Here is a 23,480-nt window from a genome sequence, read left to right as displayed (position 1 = left end):
CCTTCCCCCCCACCCCCCCCCCCCCCCCCCCCCGGCAGAAAGTGGGCTTTATTCTCAATTTATGGACAGGGAAGTGGAGACACCATAAATGTGTAGCCAAGGTAGGATTAAGAGCCTCTGTGTGGCCTCCTCCCCCTCCCCTCTGCTCCCCAGCCCTTCCTTACAGTGCCTCTTGCTAGAGATGCTTGGTGTGGTCCAGCACCCTGCCCTGAGCCCCATGGAGCAGCGTAGGACCACACTTTGTAACTGCCAGCCTGCCACACTTGGCCCTGTCAGCCAGGCCATCTGCAAGGCTCAGTGTCCCCCAGGACTGTTGCTGTGCAGTCATCTGCTCAGGGCTGAGGTGACCCTGTGTCTGTGAGCAACTTCTGGTACAAGACTGAGAGGAGCAGTCACTGCAGCCAGGTGCTGCTACCCAGCTCTGCTCTGAGTGCCCCCATTGCCTTCAGGCACACGACCCTTCAGCAGGAGCTTCTGCAGTACCAGCCTGGAGGGGCAGATATGAGGAGCAAGCTGATCCCCTCCACAGTTTGCATGACCAGTCCCTGCTGATTTCTAGGGGCGAGGAGGAAAGGGGGAAGACTGCCTGTCAGCAACTTATACTCATTTGACTCTTCTCTTCTTTAACGGGACAGCTTCCTAGCAACCTTTTGGGGTTAGATCTAGGCTAAGAGGAGCTCAGATAGCGGGTAGAAATGAAGCCAGTGCATGCAAAGGCAAGTAAACCTGTGTTTGCTACACCGAGAGTGGCGTTAGATGGTGAGCATATAACAGAACCAGTCTGGGTCCATACAGCTGCAGCATTGCCCAGATCTTCCCCATGTTTTTGGGCAAAATAAGGCCCAGAAGACAGGTATTGAGTGTGTGCTAAAAGTCATCTTCCCCATGTTTTGGCCTGTTCGTTGTAGTGTACATGGGAGGGACAGCATTTGCCCAAAAAAGGAAAAAATCTTTCCTCCTCTAGCTCCATGTAGCAGAGGAAGCTGAGATGCTGGTCATAACAGGAGCTAAAAGTGGGAGACTGTATCAAGTAGGGTCCGTGGCAGATGACCTCAAATGGCAAAGGGCTGCAGGCCAAATCCAAGGACAAAAATGAGCTTGAACACCTGGAGAAGTCAGCTGAAGTCAACTGAGATCAACATCAAGAAAGGCAAATGCCAAGTCCAAGGTGTAGGGAGGAAAACTCAAATGGGCAAAAGCAACATGAAGACTAACAGTCTAGAGAGCAAGAAAGGATGGAGGGGGTGACAGCAGAGCTGAAGCTGAAGGAGGCGGCAGCATGACAGTGGTGCTGAAAAGGCAAGTACTGTTCAGAGATGTGCTAATGGGAGCGATAGATACAAGACGAGGAAGGCACTTGTTCCTCTCTAATTGGCACTACAGCGGCCAGCTTTGGGCACCGCAGTTCCAGAAAGCTGTTAGCCACATTGGGAGAGACTGAAGGAGAGCCAGGAAAACAACATGTGGCTTGGGAAGCACTGCCTCTGTGGGAAAGCAGAAGAACTTAGTTTTGATTAGTCTGGGGGAGAGAGAGACAATCGAGATGTACCGACAGTCTTGTTTGCCAGGAGAATAGACGAGTAGTAGCTGGCAGGAGGGGAGCTTGGGGGAGATGTGAGGTAAAATACAATGAGGACAGCTTAGCTCCGGTTTGGGGGGCAGGGGCACAAAATTCCTGTCAGCAGATTTCAAGAACAAATGTCTAGCTGAGACGGGGCAGCGCTGCGTAAGCAGGGGGTGGCCTGGCTCCCAGCTTGAGGCCCCTTGCTGCTCCATGTCTCTGCTTCGGCAAGAAGCCCCTGGCTCTTTAGAGGCAAGAGCGGTCTCCTCACCTGTCCACAGCAGCAGGCTCTGCTGAAACGGTGCCTGGAGCCTGGGCCTTTCCCAAAGCAACTGTGGGGGGCTGCATCAGCAGCTTCTCCTGTTCCTTTCTGTTTCTGGCAGCACCCGCAGAGCATCCCCTGCTGCTCCTGGAGCAGGGCTAAGGGCTGCAGCTGTAGCTGCTGAGGCTTGGGCTGCTGCTGTTTACTGCTGGCCTCACGTGGCGCTGTGCTCCTGGCCCCTTCTCCCGTGCCAGCTGCAGCCCAGAGCAGAGTGGGTCCGATGGAAATGGCGAAAGGGGCACGGCCCAGGCCCTTGTCTCTCAGTCTCCTGTGAGCTAAGGAGCAGTGTGGGGCCAAACAGCTGTGGGCTCGTGCTGGAGGGGTGATGTGGGCTTGGCCAATGCCACTTCCAGTGGTGCTGTAATGTGGCCAAGCAGAAGTGGGGTAGATAGGAAGCCATTTCCTGCCTCCCTGAAACAAAACCAATGCTCCAGTCCTCAGCATGCCAGGACCCTCCCCAGGGTCATCCACTGCCTGGCAGCAACCTCACAAGTGGCTGGAAGCAGAAACCACGGCAGCCTTATACCCCTCCATGGGTTAACTGCCCGCAGGTACGAAGGGGTGGGGGCCAGAGGGGAACCGATTGCAGTGGTTTCAGGCCTGCTGCTCTGCTGGTTGGGTCCTGGCCACCTCCTGCCTGCAGGCATCACTCCAACTCCTTGGACTGCTTTGCCCGCTGTCTGCGCAGCTTCACAAAGGCCTGCGCCTCCTTGTCCCCTTTGCGAAATTCCAGCAGCTTCAGGATCAGGTCCCCTGTGAGGTGGTGAGAAGTAAAGTTCAGAAAAGAGGAGAGGGGAAGGCTTCTCCAGGGCCCGAAGTCAGGGACTGCTTGGGCCCCTGCTGCAGTACCCAAGGCGCACAGCTTAGCCCAGAGCAGCAGGTGGGGTTGGCTCTGTTGCCCTGTGGAGACCCACGGCCACGGGGAATCTATCACAGGGGCAGTCTGTGGCCTCTGCTAATGCCCTGTTGGCAGTGGGTTCAGAGACCAAGACAGCTTGGCCAGCTGAAATGCCTCTTTCCCAGAGGAAGATCAGACCTTCCAGCCTGTTCCCCAGTGCTCAGTATAGTAGGGCTGTGGGCTTCTGTCACCATTAGCAGCCATTACCAGCGCCCAGTGCTTCAAGTGCACTGTGCAAACACTGGCAGGCCAAGGAAGGAGAAGCATTTGCTCCTGTAGTGACCCATTTTGCAGACGGGGAAGCCAGAGGCAGAGGGACTTCTCCAAGGCCACCCAGCTTGACTGGCCTAGCACAGAGGGCTAGGGAAGCAGATGGAAACCAATAAAAGTCATGGGTACCGGTGGGTTTGGGATGGGTCAGTGGCAGCCGTGTCTGGGGCACCATGACTGCATCCACCTCATCGTCATTCCTGTTGACCCCTGGCACGTTGCAGAGGGGAAAAAAAGCTTCTCCTTCCAGATCGTTGGCTCCCAGAGTGTCGTAGTCAAACACAGTGAGCAGCAGGCAGGCCCCCTCCTGCTGGCACTTCTCTGGCGGGACCAAACTGTGAAGAAGAGGTACGAGGGGGGGGGGTCTCAGCCGTGTCATGGCAGCCCACCCATGTGGGGCAACCAGAGCCCAGGTCTCAGGCTGACCAGCATCTTAGCAATGACTGAGACAGAGTCTAACAGCAGAGATGGGGGCCAAGCAAGAGCCACTGGATCCAAGCAGGAGTCCTCACCCTCCCACTTATTTGTCTTGCTGGGGAGCCCAGGCAGCACCCAGCACTCAAGTGAGCAAGTGGCATCTATGTGCATCCACCCAGAGCGCACAGACAGGCCTCGGGGCAAAGAGCTGGCTCCTAAGTCTTTCCTCTGCTCAGCCCTCATCAGTGACTTCTCTGGGCTCAGACCCAGGTGGTCTGTGCTATGGTTACTTGATTCTGCTTCTTCAGAGGTGGGTGCAAACCGGAAAAGATGGCGTGAACCTTTATGCTCAGCATCTTCTCTGCCCCCAAAAATAGGTCACGGCCCATCACTGTTGGTTCCAACATGGACACCCACCCCACTGCACAAGGCCTTGTCCACCTTCTTTCGCTGTGTGCTGTACTCGTTGGGGGTTGACCTTCAGGCCACGAGCAAGGGGCTGGCAGCCAGTAAGCTTAGCATGCCGTGCTAGCAGCAGCCAGACGGGCAGGGGCAAGAGCAACAGTGCACTGTGGGCAGACAGGGGCAACCCCTATGGCAGGCTGGGATGAGGGCTCCCAACCCCAAGCCTGCCCTGAGCTGTGATTGAGTCTCACAGGTTTCATAAGAGCATGTCCTGCTCTTGCTGGAAGGGCTCAGAGTTTTCCAGGGAGGAGAGAAGCAGCAGGACAGCCTCTTAAAAAAGGAAGGTGTGGCTGGAGGGGGCTCCAGGCTTAGCACGTGCTCTGCTCCCACCACCATTGCCTTTGCCTGGGGTCAGTTGGTGGGATGCCGCAGGAAGGTTATGACAGCTCATACATACAATTCAAAGACCTCATCAAACAGTGGATGGAGATCGTTCTTCTTGCACTGAGTCACCCGTGCCACCACCTCAGGGAACTCGTGCCGTGGCTCCAGGGTCAGCTGGACGAAGGGGTCACTTGAGCCTTAGACAGATGAGAAGGGAGAATGGGACCGAGCATATGCTGCCTTCCCCTCCCCAGGTCCATGGTTGGTGCAGATATCCTTATTGCACAGCACTGGAGCAAATGCATATGCTGTAGCAGGATTTCCCATCCCAGTATGTGTTGATCCAAGCAGCGCTCACACCCAGGGCCTGGTGCCTGCTTCAGACACAGGTCTGCAGGCACTGCTCTTGGCTCCAGGTACACTGTCACTCACACACATCCACACCCACACACCACCCCCCCTCCCACCACAGACCCACCCCACTGCTTTGCTTTGCCCTAGCAGACATCAGTTTCCCAACCAAGCGCCTAAGGCCAGTTGACCACCTCTGGCTTGCAGCTGCCCACACTCCGGGGGCTGGATGTTGGGATCTGTAAAGGTCAAAGAGCAAGGCTTTGTCTCCATGGGATTCTGCTGTGGCAACAGGGCAGCTTCTGGCCAGGTCAGTGTCAGCCCAAGGTGCTTTGCTGACCATCCCTATCACAAAGCCCAGGGTCAAACTGGCTTTGGGATGCCTTGGACGCCAATGGGCTACGGGGCAGTTCGGGGCTGGTGGCCCAGGTGAGCAGATGTGGAGTTTCAGGGTGTTGCGGTGAAACGGCAGCGCCCCCTTCCGGGCAGCAACAGGAACTGCAGCCTGGTCCCTAGAGATTACCCCAGCAGCCTGGTCCCATGGCCTGGCAGAAAGGATGTGTCCAGGAGATCCAGGGGCCGCCATGACACAATGGTATTTGCAGCCTGGCTGCTGCTCACCTGCCTCGCTGTGTCCCCCTTGCATTCCCTTTAGCGGGCACAAATGGTGTTGCTGTGGTGCAAAGTCCCCTGACTGGGTTGAGGTTTGGCTCATTTAGCCCCAGCAGCCCCTTAGATGTTACGGGTATTACTGGCTTTCATGGGCCATGCCCAAGCCTGCAAGCGAACTGTCCCATGAGCTCAGACCAACAGGCTACCACAGCAGTGCCCTGTGCACAATTCAACGCAAAGGGGGTCCTCTACTGTCATGTACCATTGGCATCTGTAACCCTCGTCCCCCGCCAGGGCTAGAAAACACTGGAGCCATCATCAAGGACAGTTGCTGCCTCACGCTGCGGCTGTAGCAGAATAAAAATGCATGCTGGAGTTGGCCGTTGCCCCAGCCCATGGCTTCTCACCATTTGAGTCCAAAGGGATGAGGTTGACAGCGTTAAGGATTTCAATGCGGAGCTTCTGGTCGGAGGCCCGGTAAAGTGCTTTGATGGTCACAGCCCCGTACTTCTCTGAGCTGGTCGCCAGCTGAGACACACAGAGCACAGCAGAGGCAGCACATATCAGCAGTGTCTCTCCAGTGTTAAGAGTGGAGAGGCCACAGGTCCTTCTGGGGGCTGTGTATGTTGGGGGGAGGGGGGAAGGGAGGCTGGCATCGGGGTTTGCAGCCCAGCAAATCAAAACTGGGAGGGGTGGGGGGCAGTGTCACCTAAAGAAAGAGAGACGGATGGCTCTATACTGGGGTTAGATAGGGGCTATGGGGGTGGGACAGGGTGCAACACCTCCTTTGCATGTCATCTGCTAAACTCCCCTTCCCAGCTGGACCTAGCCTACGAGGTATAACAGCCGCTTCTCAGCTCCCGATGGCCCATGCCCTGCCAGACTATGGGAGCTGATGACAGGAGGGGAGGTTATGTGAAGGTCTTCACATAAGGGAAGAGAAGGAGGACAAGTCCTGGACCTTTGCCTCTTAGACAAATGGCTAAACTCAGGCCAGTTTGGGTAGGGAAATGTGACCTGCAGGGTTGTGATGGAAGAGTGATGCGAGAAGGACCAGCCAGGCTGGGTTTGGGATGGGAGATGGGGCCGTATCTGAGAGGGAAGAACCTGCCTGCTCTCACCTGCTGCTGGAGTCTGTTGCTGAAGTATTTCTGGATGAGCTCCCGGCTTGTGGCACAGCGGAGCAACAGCTCCTTCTCCAGCGCCTGCAGATGAGAGGAGAGAAGCATCTCAGCAGACCCTGGGCAGCAATGCGTCATCCCCAATAGAAAGCACCATTTGGAGCAGCTCTCCCAGACCAGGTGTCACGTGCTTGACCATGTGGGAGTTATGGTGGCAGAGCAGGAGCAGCAGGCAATACCCCTAGGAGATGCAGGGAGGGGAGCAGAGGGCATTCTCTCCTCCTTGATCCCCCAGCCCTACAGCCATCCCCAGGGAGTGCTGGGAGGGGCTGATCTCTCAGTTGCACTCCTGAACCCTCACAGCCCAAGGACCAGGCTGGAAATTTACTCTGCCATACAATGAACATGCGAGTCACTGCTGGCTTTAGCGCAAGGTCAAGCATCCCCTTTGTGAGTGCTCCAGGGGAAGTGGCGTGGGGGGGAGCCGAAGGGGGAAGGCAGTAGCTTCTTACCGTGAATGCTTCAGTGTGGAGGGTGTCCTTGGACAGCCCACAGCCCTCCGCATGGAAACAGTGCTCCAGGTTCTAAGGGTGCCAGAGAGAAGAGCCTGGTTATGTGCCACAGGGAGACCCAGGAAAGCCAGGCCACTCTCCCCCTCACCCACCCCACCATCCATCCTCACGTCTCACTTACCTTCAGAGCAAACTGCAGCTTCTGGTAGTACCTGAAGGAGCATCCCTGTTGTTTGGTGGCAGTGGTCAGGACATGCAGGGTGTGGTTCCAGAGCAGACCCAGGAGGCTGTTGGAGGGGAGTGAAAGGCAGAGCTGGGAGAGGGTTCTCAGCTGGCCTATGCAATGCAGCACATGGCATCAGGTCCTGGGTGTCACAGACCTTGGTCCCAGTGCCCCAGTGGAGACAGGCAGCTACTGGTCTTAACCCAGTTACACAAGGGGGAGTTTGCACCAGGAAGGAAGAAGGGGAAGTGGAACTTGGGCTGTATCAGACACACTTGGACTGCAACAGCAACATGGGCTTGTTCCACTCCAACAGAATAGGGCTAATCTACTGCAGTAACAGTCTAGATGGTGTCTGAGGTGATGGTTACCATCAGGAGCTGGGACCTCAGCGCTACCAGTGATACACTACAGCTCCCTATGTGCTCATATCATGGCTGAGGGCAGTGCTGGTCACTGTCCTGCTGCATCATCACTGCACCGATGGCCCAGGATAGGGGTAGGAAGCCTCATGGGGGTGAGATGTGAATGCAAGGACGTCACTGCACTAGGTGGCAACTCAGAAAAGCCAGGGTGATGATGTGGGACACTGATTATGTCTGCCCTGCCTATTGTGTCAGCTGGCGAACAGATTTGCCACTTCCCCACTGTGGAGAAGGGGGGTCTTGTGGGGGCTGCTGTTCAGTGCTAGGTGAAAGCCTTTCATGTCCTGTACAGCACTGTAGCACCCTCGGGTGGCCAGCACTACACACAGTAAGCCTGTTACTGAAGGAAGGGGCTTGCAGTCCCACTTTGGTGTTACAGCAGGAGCACACCTCAGCGCAGCCAAAGCCCCAGAAAAGGGGCATCCAGTGTATGCAGTGAAGGAGGACTGGTGAAGCCACTGTGCCACCGCATGGCCTGAGGTGAGAGATGGGCAGGGCCACCTGGATCTTCTGACCTCTGTGTGCAGCGCAGTGGTGATTTCCAGCCCTGCAGCTCACCTATTAAAGTTCTCCTGGACCAGATGCACATTCAGGTACTGCAGCTCTGACTCCAGGAACTTCATGAGAGGCGTGATAGACTGTGGGGAGAGAAGGGGTGGGAACCTCAGCAGGAGCGTGGCCCTGAGGCCTTGTCTCCAGCAAAGAACATCTTTGCCAGCAGCTCCCAAGCTTTTGGGGCTACTCAGCTGCCTACCAGCTAGGGTTGCCAACATTTCAGGATTGCCCTGGAGACTCCAGGAATTAGCTACAACTCTCCAGGAGACTGCCGAGAGTCACCCAGGAGATAAATGATAGGGCATTCATTAAAAAGAATATTAAATGTTGAATCTGATGTATACAGTAGTCCAATGGGTTTTTAAAATGTAATAGTAACGTGCATTTGCCTTCCTGACAAAGTCTAAGCACCATAATCCATAACTGATATATGCAAGCATGCGGGCACATTTGCATTGTGTGCCACGGGCACGCTGGCATTCTGGAAACCTCCCAGAATAGATTCAGAGTTGGCAACCTATTACCAGCCCAAGAACTGGGCCAGCTGGTATCAGCGTCCTACTCTGTGCTGCCCTGCAGCTATTTCTGGGAATGTTTTTTTCCAGTGAGCACATGCTTCTGGGGCCTGAGTTTGGCAGGCAGAAGCACACAGTGTGGCATGGCTTTGTCACTTGGGTGTCTGTGGCTTCTGCCACGATGCCCATGTCAAAGAGCCAGCCAGACGGTCTATACAGCAGTCCCAGATGTAGCTGGCTGCACTAGGTGCCTCACACCCACAGCCTGTCTGCCAGGGCTTACCTTGGCCCCCACCTAACCTCCCCATGACACCATGGAGAGGTGTGGGAGGTTATGATTCAGTGGCTGGCAGGAGCCAGGAGGGTTAAGGGAAGCCTTGAGACATCTCACATCTCATCTACAGAGCATGTTGCAGGTAATGCCTGTGTTAAGCAGCCTCACTGAGCTGCTACTGTCCGCAGGGCAGAAGCAAGCAGTGCTGGTTTCTCCCTAACCCCCTGACTCAAGTTGACTCAGAGTCAGGAGCAATAGGGAGGGATATTACTGTACTCAGGGGCTTAGAACTTAATTCAGTACAAAGGCTGTATCAACAGGTCCCAGCCAGGGTACAGCTCTACAGCTGCTGGACAATCTGAGCAAGGGAGAATCAACCCTCTCAACCCACTGGAAGTATTATTAGGATGGGGGCTTCTATACAACCCCCTCACAGTAGCACTTGGGCTGAGCATGGCTGGTTCAAAATAGCCCCTCAGCTGTAGCCCGTGGGGCATCAAGGCCTGGCACTTACATCCTCTGGGCTTTTGGAGTCTCTGGAAGTTGACAGCTCCTGGATGTGCCTGGCGATCCCACCTTCCAGCTGCCAAAGAAACACACATGTATTGTGGCATATATGGGTGATTTGGGATTCAGCCTTGAGTGGCTGCTATTCACACTTATGTGGATCATGCTCTGGTCCCTTCTGCACATGCTGAGAAGGTTGTATAAGCTCCAAAGTGGACTAGAATCACCTGGATATATGTGCAAGGCCCTGTGCATGCAAAACTACATCACAGGTAGGAAAGTCACAACTGGTGGGTGGGCCTTTGCCCAAGAAACAAAAGACCCTGCTTTTATGGTTTTCTGCATCAAAAAGGGGCAGGTCCCAGAGCCTTGCTGTAACCACCACACAACAGGCTGGGCCCTGCGCCTGAAGCATCCTCCAGGTCTCCTCTTCACCAGGCAACCAGAAGGAGATGATATGTGGAGCCAGGATACAAGCCAAAAAAAGGAAGTCTGGGGCTCAGTAAAATAGCTGCTGTGTTTGATGGGCATGGTCCTGTGTTCTAGCCCCTGCTTCTCAGGGTGGGTTTATCTCACCTCCTGTGCTGTGCTGCTTCTCACCTCATTAGGCTTTCTGATGCTTGTGTTCAGCAGTGAAGTTGGACACAGAGCAGTTAATGCTTTATTCCAGGCCCAGGCTAGAACCACCAGTGCATTTTTTTCATAGATATGTCCACCTCACTGAGCCAGACTCTCTCGAATTTGCTGTAGTTCTGCTCCCACAATAACTTGCCCTCCAAACTGCCCGTTAGGCCAGGTTCAAGAGAAGGGCTGGATACTACTTTGCAGCACTTCGTCTATGGACTGGTGGTGAGAATGCTGCCTTAGAAAATGGGTAATGCAGGTTCAAATCCTGTTGCTATAGGGTAGGGCATAAGCAGCAAGATTCTAGGGCTTGGCAGTGAAAGGGCCCTTTTCTGTTTTATCTCTAGTCCGTGTACACCAATTGAACCATTTCTTTGCAGCCAGAACCCAAAGTGTGTGCAAGAGCCAAAAACTGCAGGCACACAGTGATGCAAGCATCACTGAGCTGTGCACAGAGGCCAGAGGACTTAGCCCTCAGAGCTCTGTCACCCATGTCAAACACCTTCCTTAGTGCTTCCCCACAGGTGTCCTGGCCGTATGCAGAAGCACTTGGACCACCATCACCCACCATGAAGCCAGCAAGAGCCACACACTCCTTTAGGAGCTTACCCAAGAAAAGAGAGTGAGCCTAGTATCTTTCTCAGAGGTCTCCTTTCTCTCCCTCCTCCCCAGCCTTCCCTCTTGTCCCAGAAGAATGTGACCTCAAATCCCCTTCAATGCACAGCCTCATCTTCCACCAACAATACAGTCTACAAGCTGCACCCTCCATCCCAGCAGCTGGGAGCAACTAGCTGTGCCCAGCTGTCCCCAACATAATGCTGGGTAGACACCATCAGTACAAGGCTGGCCCCTGCGGATCCTGACCTCATCCACCCTTGTTTTCCATCAGGACCTAGACTCTCCATGGAAAGTGAGGGGGTCCATACCATCAGCATGCCTACAGGCCTGTTCCCAAGACTAATGGAGTCCATAGGCATCCTTCCACGGGCTTCCATAGGCCCTCGATCTGGCCCCATTCAAGTGTGGGAGTGTTTTTGCCTCCACCCCCAAACCCAAGCTGGAGCATATGTGTAGGAGAAAATGCCAAGCCTGGGCAATTACTTTTGCTGCTAGGGTCTGCACCACGTCTCTGATCTCATGGTCGAGGCAGGAGACGGTGCCCTGGAGCTGGTTGTGCAGTGTATGCTGGATCTGCTCAGGATCAATGGCATCCCCCATCCGCCGTTCCAGCCGCTCCCAGTCCAACTGCAACGGCAGCCTCAGGATCAGCAGCCGCAGCTGCTCAATGTTGTTCACCACAATACAGAGCTGGGTGGAAAAGGGAAAAGCCCCTAACTATGTGCATGAGCCTTGTGCTGTTTCCCCCACACCTCACCTGGCATCCCAGGCTGCTCTGTAGGGTAGCAGTGTCCATACATGCTCCCAAAGGTGCTCCCAGTGGATAGGTCTTGTACATGGCACTGCTACCGCCAATATCCATGAGACTGACTAAGCTGAACTACTGGCCAGTCCAGTGGTAGAACCGGACCCTGCAGAGTTAAGACACCCACGCCTGTGCTTTAAGCTCACACTATGGGGGATTACCTGGCTGGTCAGGGTGCAGGGGTGGCACTAAGGGCTCCTTCTTCCTTCTTTCCTTGCACTCTGCTCAGCCAGGGTTTCAGCTCACCAGGCAACTGGCAAGCAACAGGCAACTCAGTCCTCCACCCCACCTCTGGGGAGGTCTAACCATCTTCTCCACCAGGGCAAGGCCCTACAAATGAGTCAGATCTCACCAAGGCTCTGGGCAAATGAAAATTGGGGTGTGACCTGCTGAAGACTGGGCCAATGTAGGCGGTAGTGCCATCTCACCCTTCCCTGGTGGGCAGGTGAATGCTGAGGCGTGGAGGCTGGACTGATCATGGGCCCCAAGACCCATCCCTCTATCTACAGCACATATAGGATACCCTATGGCTGCAGTATCTGGGCTGCTCCCAGGATGTAAGGGATGCAACCTCTCAACACCCCTACAGTGCACAGCAGTGCAATTAGAGCACCTGTTTCATAGATCAGCAACTTAAGTTTCCAGTCTAAAGGGGTCCATAGAAAATCCGCCACTGAATAACTCCCCTCTGGTTACAAACCAAACCACAGTCTGGTACCCCCAGGTCTTGATCATGGACCCTCTTGATCATCCTGGCTCCCTCAACAACTTCCCTATACCCACTGTCCCTTCCATGACCTCCCTGCAGAGGCCACCACCAATGCTCACCCTGTTAGCTGCATTTCCTTCGTCCCGCTGATCTGACGACAGCTCCTCTGCCCTGGTCTTGATGAGCCTGCAGTACATCAGAGCAATTTTACACATGTCCTAGAGGAGACAAAGAGGAAGCAAGAGGCACTGAACGTGGGGTACATACAGCACTGCTCAGAAATGTTCTGGGGGCAAGAAGAGGCTTTGCAACTCAAGACCAAATTGATGAGTTATTTTATCTGGCATGATGTCTCCAAACGGTTCCATAAAAAAGGGATTAAAAACCTAAGCCAGCCCAGGTATAAAGCTAATCCTAGGGTAGAAGATCTTCCTTCCTGATACCTATGGCTGATGCTCTGAAGCATGAGATTTGATCACCTCTCTTCCGGGTACCTACAAACTGCTATTACTGATTCAGCTGGTGTTGCTGGCTCTACACACCTCAATGAGCTTCACCATGATCATGAAGGCCTCCTCGGGATCAGGCCAGTCTAGCTGCTGCCAAGTCTTCACAATCTGAGCATAGCAAGTGGACAGGTCGACAGTGGACGTGCTGTGTTTGTTCAGCTCCCCAAGGGGCACCAGCTGGGTGATGGAGAAAGAGAACACTTGGTTACCGAGTGTCTTGTAAATAACCAAAAAGCAAAGCCAAAGTAAAGGCATCCCTTAATTTATACCTCCCTGGACCTGCTTTTTTGACCTTTCCTGTCTGCTGCTGCCCCCAGCAGGGACCTCCTTTCGGCCACAGGAGAGACGAGGTTAACGTGAGGCAAATTTTGTTTCACTTGCCAAGACCTGTATCCAACCAGTGGTGCCACAGGTCTCTCTCACAGCCTCATCCACCCAACTTTCACTGAGTTAGTTTAGCATTGGCAAGAAGTACTTGTAGAGTGAAGTCTTTTGTCTCTGGGATGAGTATAGCATGGGCTGAGGTGGTATAAGACCTACTGTCCACCAGGCTTCAGCCTGACTTGGTCAGACCATGCTGATGAGAAGTGTATCTCTGACCCCAAGGTCCTTTCAATGCTTTGCCTCTCTGCTAAACCAGCTGGGGACAGTGACTGGGACATGCAGCTAAACAGATGCTCCTCATCTCATAACATGCAAGTGTCCATCATCTGTCACCTTTAATCCAGGAGAACACAACAGTGCCTGTGGCTATGTGAAACTGAGGGGTCAGAGATTTGGAAAGCAAAGATGGGAAGGGCACTGCTGGAGTATCCCATTGCTGTGTGACTCTGCAGGATCAAGTGTTTGAGGGAAGACATGTTAAAACTAAGTTAAGCCTGTGTGTCTCCCTGGGGCTGCTAGGCTATAATGGTTCTTACAGGAATGAAGGGTGACTCTACTTCTCAGGTAGAAGAGAAACATGCTGATTTTTAAGCCATGGGCTTCTCAATACACATAATAGCAAGGGAGAAAAGATGGAGGCAGGGACTGAACTGGTTGGAAGTGAAAGAAGCTCAAGATAATGGGTAAGAGAGTGTAGAAAAGGCTGGAGAGTCTTAGAGTGGCCAAGGGGAGTCTCTTTCCCTTGTTTGAGTCTTCATGTTACCTGGTCCACTTGGATAGCTCGCTGGGTCCTCTCCAGTGCTATAGAGTAGGTCTTCTGAAGCCACTTGGGAATGGCCTCTTTAAACAACTGGTAGAAGTCAGTCAGAGCAAGAGGGCCATCCCTGGAAAAAGAAGGCATAAGATTGGCTTCTATCCCCCAGCAGAAACAAGACAGAAGGTTACAGATTCTAGTTCCACTCAGACTTGAAAAATGCCTACCCCACTGAGAAGCATTAGCAGAACTCTCTGCATTATCTACCCCACCACCACAATGACATGGGACAGGAACCCTCTAGTAAGAATATGAGCAGCCTGAAGTACTTCCTGAGCCATACATCTAACTGAGACCCCTGTCTCTGCCTCTTAGAGCCCTATCTGCCTCTGTCTGGAGTTCCAGTGCCCCATAACCCCATCCAGGATCATATCCAAATCTTGACGAGACATAGTCAATTGTTTAGCTCTTCTCTCCTTGATATTACTGCACCGAGGGTTTGTCCAGACTCAACAATTAGAATTAAGGCAGAGTGTGACTTCAAAGTGCAGTTGTTACGGAGTAACACCAAAGACAAGCACTAAAGGGAAGGTCCTGGAAAGGTTTCTGGACCAATGGTCATCTTGGCTTCACTCAACCTTCTCCAACTGGCTCAGAAAAGAGTCAGTTAGCTAATGTATTCCCACCCCTTCCATAGTCTGGGACTGCTGAGATTCATCTCCCAGTGAATGGCTCAGAGGGGTCAGCACCTGCTCGGTAGGAAGGTCTTCATTCGATAAAGCTCTTGCAAACTGAGGTAGAGCTGGAAAAGGCTCTCTGCTGTGAGCTGGGACATGCCACTGTCAATCTCACTCAGCTGCTCCTTCACATGATGTGCAACCTGCACCAGATGGAAGGAAAATGCAGGGAAACCAGTGGGGGAAGATGGGTTAGTGAGAACTGAAGGAGGATTTTCTATGTTGACTGACTGATAGAACATGCTGCCCTCAGGACTGATGTTCAAAGTCAGGAGACCGCACCTGATTAAGGGCAGCACAAAAAGAGGATCAAGGGAGTAATACAGTAGAAACCTGCTCATCCCCATTTTATGGGTGAGAAAGCAGAGACCCAGAGAATTTCAGTGACATATCCAATGTACAGACTAGCAACTGAGTCAGCGCGAGAGCCAGATCCCAGCCAGGAGTCTCACTCCCTTGCTACTGCCACTAGGCACAAGGCCTAGAATCAAACTTGCCTCCCTTGAGCTCATGGTTAGTGCCATGATCTGGCCTCTGGGACTAGGGAATGGGAGTATGGAAACAGTCCCTCCTTAAACACCAAAGGGCTGCCTATGACCCCACATCCAGGGTTGGAAATGCAAAGGGCTTTTCACCATGACTGCTCATTTTCTATGAACCCTTGATGGCACCTGACACCACAGAGCATTCCTGTCCTCTGCAAGGGGAACCCAACAGCTGGCTAAAAGTCTCAGAACCACTCTATTCTCTGCTGTTCTGACTGGAAAACAAAGAAGGCTTATTCACCAGGTTCTGCAGCTCCAGGTAGGCCACGGAGAAGAGATCCACTCTCAAGGTGCTGCAGGGGAGAAACAAGAGGTTCAGACAGACAATTCAGGGACAAACCTGTCAAACCCACTACACAGAACCCACTCCTGCCCAGAAGTCCTAAGCCCTGCAGTGTGAACTACAGCAACCTCAGGGACTACAGCTGGTAAAGATTATGTGGAAACTGGTCATTAGACTCTGTCTCCTGATATGATGTATGATGCTCCACAAGGGTTTGGTTCCAGCCTCACTCTTGATTCCACCATATATTTATAGATTTGTGTTTTTTTCTGGCATCCAGTAATGAACCTGGGTGTTGTAAGCTCCTGTACTCTAACCAGCTGTTGAAGCAAGCACAGGGTGATGGGGTTGTGGGAACAGCCTACATCAGCCACTTACTTGCTGAAGAATTTGTTCCAAGTTTTGTGGCATTGCTGGAGGTCACAGTTCACCTCTTCAAGAAGCTTGACCAGGGCTCTGCCATTCTCCTCCATGCTCTACAAAGGAAAAGAGAGGAAGGCACAGCTTGGTTTGGGTACTCAATGATTTCATGGGGTAGCAGTCCATCAAGCAACGGCCCTCATTCCTGTTAGTTTGGGCACCTTGCCGTCATGATGGGTTTACTCCACAACACCCCAATGAGGTATCTCAGCCAATTTTAACAGTGGGGAACTGATACACAGAACGTGGCAAAGCAACTTCTCCTGATTCCACAGCGAATATATGGCAGGATTTGGGGTTGAGCACATATCTCCAGAGTACTAGACCAGGGCTTTTAACCATAAAACCATCCTGGGAGGAGAATGTCTAGGAAAGCCAAGAGAGCAGTAACCTGGGATATTCTCAGAGTGACTTCCCCAGTCTGTGTTATATGGTGGGTTGCATAAGTTAACATGACCAGGGGGCAGAAAACATGTAAGTGCTGTCCATGTCTTGTAGGGATGGCCAGTTGCCTTCTGCCACAGCTGTGGTGGCTCAGCCCTTTTTGAGAAAGCACCATCCCAGTAACCCCCATTCCCACCCAGCAGGTCCCTCAGCTGGAGCTCAATACAATGCTGCATGTAATGGAAGGGGCTCTCACCCTCACAATGGGCTTCAGGTGCTGTTTCTTCATGTTAAACCACTCCATAGTCCCCAGCTGCAAGGGAATGAGACAGAGAAAGGATGGAGGAAAGCAGGAGTGGTAAAGACAGTCCAAAAGTCTCACTTACTCTAATACACACATGGCAGAGAGAGGAGAATGCCCCTTGCCCATCAGAGATGCAGCAGGCTGTCTTCATTGGGACACAGAGCAGAGCATGGGGCAGGGCAGGAAGAGCAGCGATACTGTGGCATAGGGGGAAATGGGAGAGCTTGAAACTGGGGATCTCCCACCCCCAAGCTGGGGACTCCACACAAACAGCACACTGGAGGGATAGAAGCATCTTGTGCTTCTCCGCAGCAGCCTCCAAGGAGCACTGCAGAAAAGCTATTGGCAGCCCTGTCTGCTGGGAGGAGGCTCAGGACATGGAGCCATTGGAGGCTGTGCTGAGGAAAGGGACTGCTCATGGGATGCCAGCCAGAAGCAGGAGGCCTTGGACTCGACTGGGGAGGAAGAGAGCCTACACATCCCAGTGGCACTGTACCTTGAGAGCCTCGGTCACCATCTGCTGAAGGTCAGGGGTCAGTGAGCAAAGCTCCCGGAAGGCTTTCATTTTGCACATCTGCACTAGGACTCTGTAAGGCCAGAAGATCATCTGTAGTGAGGCACAGCAGAATCCCTTCCAGGACAAGGACTTTGCCAGACAGACACAAGTCCCTTTATCCCCAAGCCCCCCAAAACACACACACATTCTTCTTCAGAGTTTCCTTCACACAAAGGTCCCTGACATCACTGCGAGCTCTGGCCCAGTGGCTAGACCCAGACAGAGGGATATGTGGGTCCCTGAAAAGACCTGGAGCTGGCAGCCTGGAGAAGGATAGAACTGAACTCTGAGACTCAATTCAGAGGGTAGCAGGTATGTCACCCAGCCCAGTATGCCTCAGCATGAAAGAAAAGGTTTGAAAAGCTCATTGCAGAGGGACAGCCATGATCTTAGCTCACACCAAGGACTGAACCAACAGCCCCATTAGAGCTTGTGCTAAACAGGCCAGGCTTCCTTGCTAGGTCAGTGCTGTGACCTCAGTGTATCATGAACGGTGTGGCATCAGTAACATTCATCCATGTTTCATAAAAGGCCCAGCAAAAAAGCAGATGGCCAATGGAATAAGGGCCTTATCTGGCCCTATGAGGGAACTCTCCTGAGAGATCACAGGAAGAAACAACATCTAGATACCAGTCTAGGAGGGGAAATGTCCTGTGGGAGATAATAAAGGGAGATGGGGAAGAAGGGGCAATTTCCCCATAGAACAGGCTCCCATGGGAAAGAGTGGAAGCCCCAAGACTTGAATTGTTCAGAGGCAGAGTGGATAAAGCAGCACAGGGAACATCAGGCAACAAGCAGTTCAGAGAACCTAGGGATAAGCCCACACCTGGGACTCTCAGAGACAGGCTGGCTCAAGCATGCCTGACCCACCCACTTCCACTCTCATATGCCAAACCCCAAAATGTGACAGTGAAGTTGCTCAGAGACACCCTATACAGCATACTGGAGATAACGATTGAGCATGGTCATGTGGGGACATCCCCAGAACAGCTTCCCTGCTGAATATCCAGGCTTGGCGCATACAGGCAGGAGTGGGTGGATTGTCTCACTTCAAGACTTCCCCCCACCCCCCGAGAACAGCATTGACATGGTGCAGACGAACCCTAAGAGGCCTAGTTCCCGTTCCATAGCCAAAAAGTTTGGCAGCTGGCTGACCTGAGCAATGACTGCAGCCTCTGTGTGGACTGAGGTGTGGAGAGTGGGAATATGATGCGGTACTTCTGAAGGAGAGACACACCGTAGGCCAGCAAGGACTCAAAGGACTCGGCCAGCTCTGATTTCTGGGGAGAAGGAATTAAATGCCATCAGTGGCAGCTTCAAAGACCTTAACAGGGGGCACAGCCTCTCATATGGACAAGGCCCGTCTCCAACCAGCATGGCATCAACAATGGGGGGAACCATTTCTGCATCTGGCTACAAGAAATAATGTCCAAAATCTACTGAAAATGCTTTGCCCTGATGCAAATAAATCCTCCAAACTATTCTTCCTCTCTCAGTAAGGTGCTGAAATCACTCTCAGTAGCTGGGAGGCCAGAGCTTAATGGAAGCATCTCAATCTGCAACTAGATGATCTTATAAAAATATCCGTGTTAAGGTTAAATTGAGGTTTGTGCTTAACCAGGGATTCAGCATCATGGGGCTGCTAGGAAAACGCAATGTGTGGTGGGGGATGATCAGGGATGGCAAGAATGGGGATGTTGTTTGGCTTTATTTTTCCCCCCAATATTTTTCGTTAAGTCCCTCTGGTTGACAGGATGGCAAAGGGAACTGATGTTGGGGTCAGAGGGGCCAGAGCCAGGTGAGCAGGCAGGCAATCTGGACACAATAACAATGTTATCTGTAATGCACTGTAGTGTGCCTGGCTGTATCAGCCTCCACCACAGTGTATCTCTGCCCCAGCCTAATGGGACTGCTTCCCTTGAGATGTGAGGCCATCCCAATCACAGGGGCCCATCCAGCTCTTGGTCTCTTCAGAGACAGCCAACTACAGCATCAGGCACCATGGTGGGGTGGGTTCTTGTGAACTCCAGTCCTCTGTGGGCAGGATGGGGACCTCATGATGTGGGCTGTTAGATGGCAGTGACTCTCAGCCACTGTTTTCCTGGATTGAGGCACTTAGGCCATGGCCAATCTCCACTTCATGGAAGAGAAGGTAACAGTTTCTCACATGGGGACGTGGTTCTGTTTGTAGAATAGTTCCCAACTCATCAGTCACTTAACAGGATGGATGAGGGCATGACATCCCATCCCCGAGGACCCAGGCTCTGCTCTCTCCTCACACAGCTGCTGTAAGGAAAAACCACTGCCACATTTCTCAGCCAGCTGGTGTACGCCATGAACTCCTGCTCATTCTATAGGGGGCCTGCACCCATGCAGACCCGAAGGACCCTATTTGGGTGGATTCCCAAGTGACATGAAGAAGCTCTCTTGGCTGTAGTGGCTTATGGAAGGACTCCTCCAACACCCCCAGGCTTGAGCTTCAGTGCCTGGTCATACCTGCTCAGGTTTCAGCCTTTCCTGGACCCACTGGTACTCAATGCTGGTGATCTGGTGGAGAAGGCAGCTGCTGTTGAATTCTATGACCTGGTAGAGCTTGCTGTAAGCCAGCCACTGTCTGGATGGAAAAGGAAAGAGATACCCAGTGAGGACCCAAGAGTGAGGAACTATGACTGACCCTCCCAAAGGGACTCGGAATATCTGCAAAAGGGGCAAGATAATTCTCCCTCTTCAATGATCATGGTGGCATGTGCTGTGCCCACCACCATCCTTTGGGAAGAATACAGTACATCAGAAGAATGAGGGGTTCAGACTCTGGCACTGTTTATCACTCCAGGAGGCCATGAAGCAGCAACTGTCCAGGTTCTGTCTCAGGCCCAGGGCTTCTATCTTGCCTTCTCCTTGTTTCAAGATTTGTGACAAGGGATCAAGAGGGGAAAAGGGATGAAAACAGGCAGTGGCAGTGAAAGCTCTCCCCACGGATCTCCATGCTCCCCTGTCCCCAGCTGCAACTGTGTAAGGAGCAGCATCAGGGGCTGCCTGGCATCTGCTCACAGCCACAATGGCAGGAGAAGACCAAGAGCTCTGCTAGTGTCACAGGACACAATCAGGAAAGTCTGCCTGCAGCAACACACCAGACAGAAGTGACCAAACAAATGGGGAAAGGGCAAGGCAGTCAGAGCTCTGGCTGGGATTAGCACTGGCTGATAAACTCACCAGAGACAGCAGATGTGAGCCTCTGCAGTTTAACAGTCATAGTGCTGTCCCCTGTTCTGCTATTGAGCTTGTTATTGAGGGAGGTCAAAGCACACCCTTCACTGTAACTGAGGTCCCTGACATCCTTGGGAAATAAGGTACTGTTACCATGATGAGAAACTGAGACATGGAAGTGGTTCAGTGACTTCCCCAAGGTCAAAGAGAATCACTGGCAGGGCTAAAAAAAAATAGAAGCCAGGTGCCCTAATCCCCAGACACAGCTGCTGTAACTGCCCCTACTCCATACATGCATGTGGTACTCACGCCATGACCTGGTGGAAGTCAGATAGGTCCTTCTGAGCAGCATGCAGGTACAGGATTGTGCTGGCATGTTTGCTCAGCTCCCCATCCCAGGAGATACTCCCAGCCTGTGTGGGGAATGAAAAAGTGAAAGGGTCTGAAGTAGCTACATGAGGAAGAGCTCATGTGCCTCAACCTCTTCCTTCAGGCCCTGGGTAATACTAATGAACCAGTGCTGTGATCTTCCTATCATCATTGCAGCAGCCCAGATCAGTTTCCACATGGTTCCAGTGTCTTGGGCTCACATTCAGAGGTGATCTTATTGGTAAGCAGCAGGGAAGCACTGCATTGCAGGAGGAGGGGGTCTGCAGATATGCCTGCACTGGGCCCAGGGGCTGATGGGTGGGGTGCACTAGTGCAGCTATGTCACCAGCCTCTGATTCCTGCTCCACTCAGACCTTTAAAACCAACTGCCCAGGAAGGATAGGGGGATTTCTATTCAGGCAGCCCTAAAGGAGTCAATTGACTTCATGACTCATTCTAATGTACTTGATCCCTGCTAATCTCTCTTCACTCACAGGTGTTAATGGGTACATCTACATGAGATGCTAACTGTGCAGTAGCCTAATAACACTGCACAGTAGCATGCTGTGCAAAACCTGTGCTAATACACTACTGTGCAGTAGTATTAGGCTACTGAGCAGTTAGGATCAGTAAAAAGTCAGCTGAGTGTGTGCTGGAGCTACTGCACAGTAGCACCAGTAACTGCACATTAATTTAGTTCTTGGTTATGCAAGTACTAAACTTAATATACAGTGACTATGGTGTGTTAATGATCATGTAGACACACTCAGTGCCTCTCCTCTTTTTAAGGGTGTAGATGTTCTTTTAATCAAGCTAACCTTTCTTCTGCATTTTTGCTATCTGTTAGCTATTTCTGGTAATATCTCTTTTCTGTTTCACAACCCTGCAGACTGTTCTTAAGCTCGAGCTAAAGACCCTGACTCAGGTATGGTGATACTAACACAGGTGAACATTAAATCAAGTGTGGACATGCCTGAGAGCAAAGTGTTGCATGCACTGTCAAGATGCTCAGGAAAACTAGATTTTATTTTACAAATATGAATAAGACACACATTTAACTATAATGACTATAGGACAAATAAAATACTATCTTCTGATTTTTTTTTGCCCCAGTTTTTAATGTTTCTTAAACTTTATGTATAATTTAGCAAGTTAGTGTGCCTTCCTATATATTTGTATTTTACTTTGATCTTAAACTGAATAATATAGCTCTAGGCCCCTAGCATATTAGTAACACTTTTGGTTTCTCTTTAACTGGAGAAAAACATGTGTTATAGGTGATGATACACCACATCCTCTGTACTTCCTTTGTCAACATCCTAGATCTGCCCATACCTGGGCCAGCCTTCACAACCCCTTCCAAAGAGCAATGACCCTATCCCCAGGAAGTAACCTCATGACTTTGGAAAGCCCCTTGCAAAATGTCATGTCTGAACGCCACATTCGAATCTCATCTACTCTGCAGCAGAGAATTAATCTTTTCCATGCTCCTCCCCGAACCAGTTTCCTTCGCCTTTTCAGCTTTGCATGTACCTGATGCTGCAAGATCTCATATGACACCATCTGTTGCAGCAGGTGGCGATGGACAGTGTAACTCGGCTGGGTCTTGCTCAGGGAGGTGGACCTCTGAATGAGAAAGAAAACCAGGTGAACAGGGAGTGAGAAGGGACGGACCCCATTTCCTTAGGACCTTGATAGGGAGAGCAATGCCCAAGCTGCCACAGAACTTCAGGACCAGACCTGGAGAATCTGTACTTTATGGCAAGTCCGATGTAAGTAACAATGTCCCTTGTGGGAAGCTGAAGACCCCATCCTGCAGCGTGGGAATAAAGGGCCTGATTTTCAGGGTTATTAAGCACTAGGTAGCATCAACACCAAGCCATGGACCTTGATTATGGAAGGGCCCTCACAGATGCTAGAAAGCTGCATGTAGATAGGACTCACATGTGAAAATCCCAACTTCTTATTGCCACAGCCAGTCCTAGATCTTCGATCTCTGTTGCCTCCCGACCAGAGAGAGGATCAGCCCCTGCTAAATTAACCCTTGCAAACAACCCACAAAAGTGATGTTTCTGTTGCCCCATTTTTCCTGGCCAGAGGTTCCTCCTACCTTCTTGTGAGTCAGCAAGAACTGCAGGTGGCACTGTCCCCTGTTGGGGTAGGTTTCTGTCCGTGGTTCCAGGATGTACCACTCGTCATCCCTACAGTGCAGGTCCTGAAGACAGACAAATGAACAAGGTGTCAAAAAAACAGAAGCATTAGCAATAGGAATGAGCTCCATAGATATCTTGTTGTGTTAACATGGCAGGGATATGTAATATCAGGCAATTAACAGTTATACTGAATTCACACAATGCATAACGAGAATTTTTTTCCTTGTTTCTTGAATTAAAATATAAAATTTACAAGTAACAAGCTGCATGTCTCAATACAGATCATAAGCAATTACACTGCTGGGTGTGTTGCTAGTAGGTTCAGGGAAGTGATTATTCCCCTCTGTTCAGCACTGGTGAGGCCACATCTGGAGTACTGTGTTCAGTTTTGGGCCTCCGACTACAGAAAAGATGTAGACAAATTGGAAAGAGTCCAGTGGAGGGTGACAAAAATGGTGAGGGGGCTGGGGGACACGACTTATGAAGAAAGACTGAAGGAACTGGGCTTATTTAGTTTAGAGAAGAGGAGACTGAGAGGGGACTTAATAGCAGCCTTCAACTACCTGAAGAGGGGCTCAAAGAGGATGGAGTTAGACTGTTCTCAGTGATGGCAGATGACAAACCAAGGAACAGTGGTCTCAAGTTGCAGCAAGGGAAGTTTAGGTTAGATATTAGGAAGAATTTTCTCCCTAGGAAGGTAGTAAAATACTGGAACAGGTTACCCAGAGAGGTGGTGGAATCTCCAGCCTTGGAGGTTTTCAAAACCC

At 51.8% G+C, this 23,480-nt stretch overlaps 1 protein-coding gene across 2 annotated transcripts in view; it reads right to left on the bottom strand.

Moving 5' to 3' along the window:
• Window positions 1-900: 900 nt before the first annotated feature.
• Window positions 901-23,480, bottom strand: part of UNC13D (unc-13 homolog D) — a 46,969-nt gene continuing 24,389 nt past the window's right edge. For both annotated transcript variants that reach the window (XM_019503320.1, XM_019503312.1), the window contains 23 exons: window positions 22,671-22,775; window positions 22,094-22,186; window positions 20,501-20,604; window positions 19,481-19,598; window positions 18,140-18,264; window positions 16,925-17,015; window positions 16,381-16,437; window positions 15,699-15,796; window positions 15,279-15,330; window positions 14,505-14,635; window positions 13,765-13,885; window positions 12,651-12,794; window positions 12,228-12,326; window positions 11,078-11,284; window positions 9,360-9,428; window positions 8,060-8,139; window positions 7,035-7,140; window positions 6,854-6,925; window positions 6,342-6,425; window positions 5,628-5,748; window positions 4,331-4,454; window positions 3,181-3,386; window positions 901-2,636 (listed from right to left, as the gene is read on the bottom strand). In XM_019503320.1, coding sequence (XP_019358865.1) covers window positions 2,530-2,636; window positions 3,181-3,386; window positions 4,331-4,454; window positions 5,628-5,748; window positions 6,342-6,425; window positions 6,854-6,925; window positions 7,035-7,140; window positions 8,060-8,139; window positions 9,360-9,428; window positions 11,078-11,284; window positions 12,228-12,326; window positions 12,651-12,794; window positions 13,765-13,885; window positions 14,505-14,635; window positions 15,279-15,330; window positions 15,699-15,796; window positions 16,381-16,437; window positions 16,925-17,015; window positions 18,140-18,264; window positions 19,481-19,598; window positions 20,501-20,604; window positions 22,094-22,186; window positions 22,671-22,775 — 2,514 coding nt within the window. In that variant the 3' untranslated portion in view covers window positions 901-2,529. The remainder of the gene's footprint in view (window positions 2,637-3,180; window positions 3,387-4,330; window positions 4,455-5,627; window positions 5,749-6,341; window positions 6,426-6,853; window positions 6,926-7,034; window positions 7,141-8,059; window positions 8,140-9,359; window positions 9,429-11,077; window positions 11,285-12,227; window positions 12,327-12,650; window positions 12,795-13,764; window positions 13,886-14,504; window positions 14,636-15,278; window positions 15,331-15,698; window positions 15,797-16,380; window positions 16,438-16,924; window positions 17,016-18,139; window positions 18,265-19,480; window positions 19,599-20,500; window positions 20,605-22,093; window positions 22,187-22,670; window positions 22,776-23,480) is intronic.

Source organism: Gavialis gangeticus, unplaced genomic scaffold (genome assembly GCF_001723915.1).
Source record: "Gavialis gangeticus isolate Ggan-Ray unplaced genomic scaffold, GavGan_comp1, whole genome shotgun sequence".
In the NCBI taxonomy this organism is placed as follows: Eukaryota; Metazoa; Chordata; order Crocodylia; family Gavialidae; genus Gavialis; species Gavialis gangeticus.
Note: the sequence above shows the minus strand (reverse complement) of the source record. Positions and strands in the feature narration are given on the sequence as shown.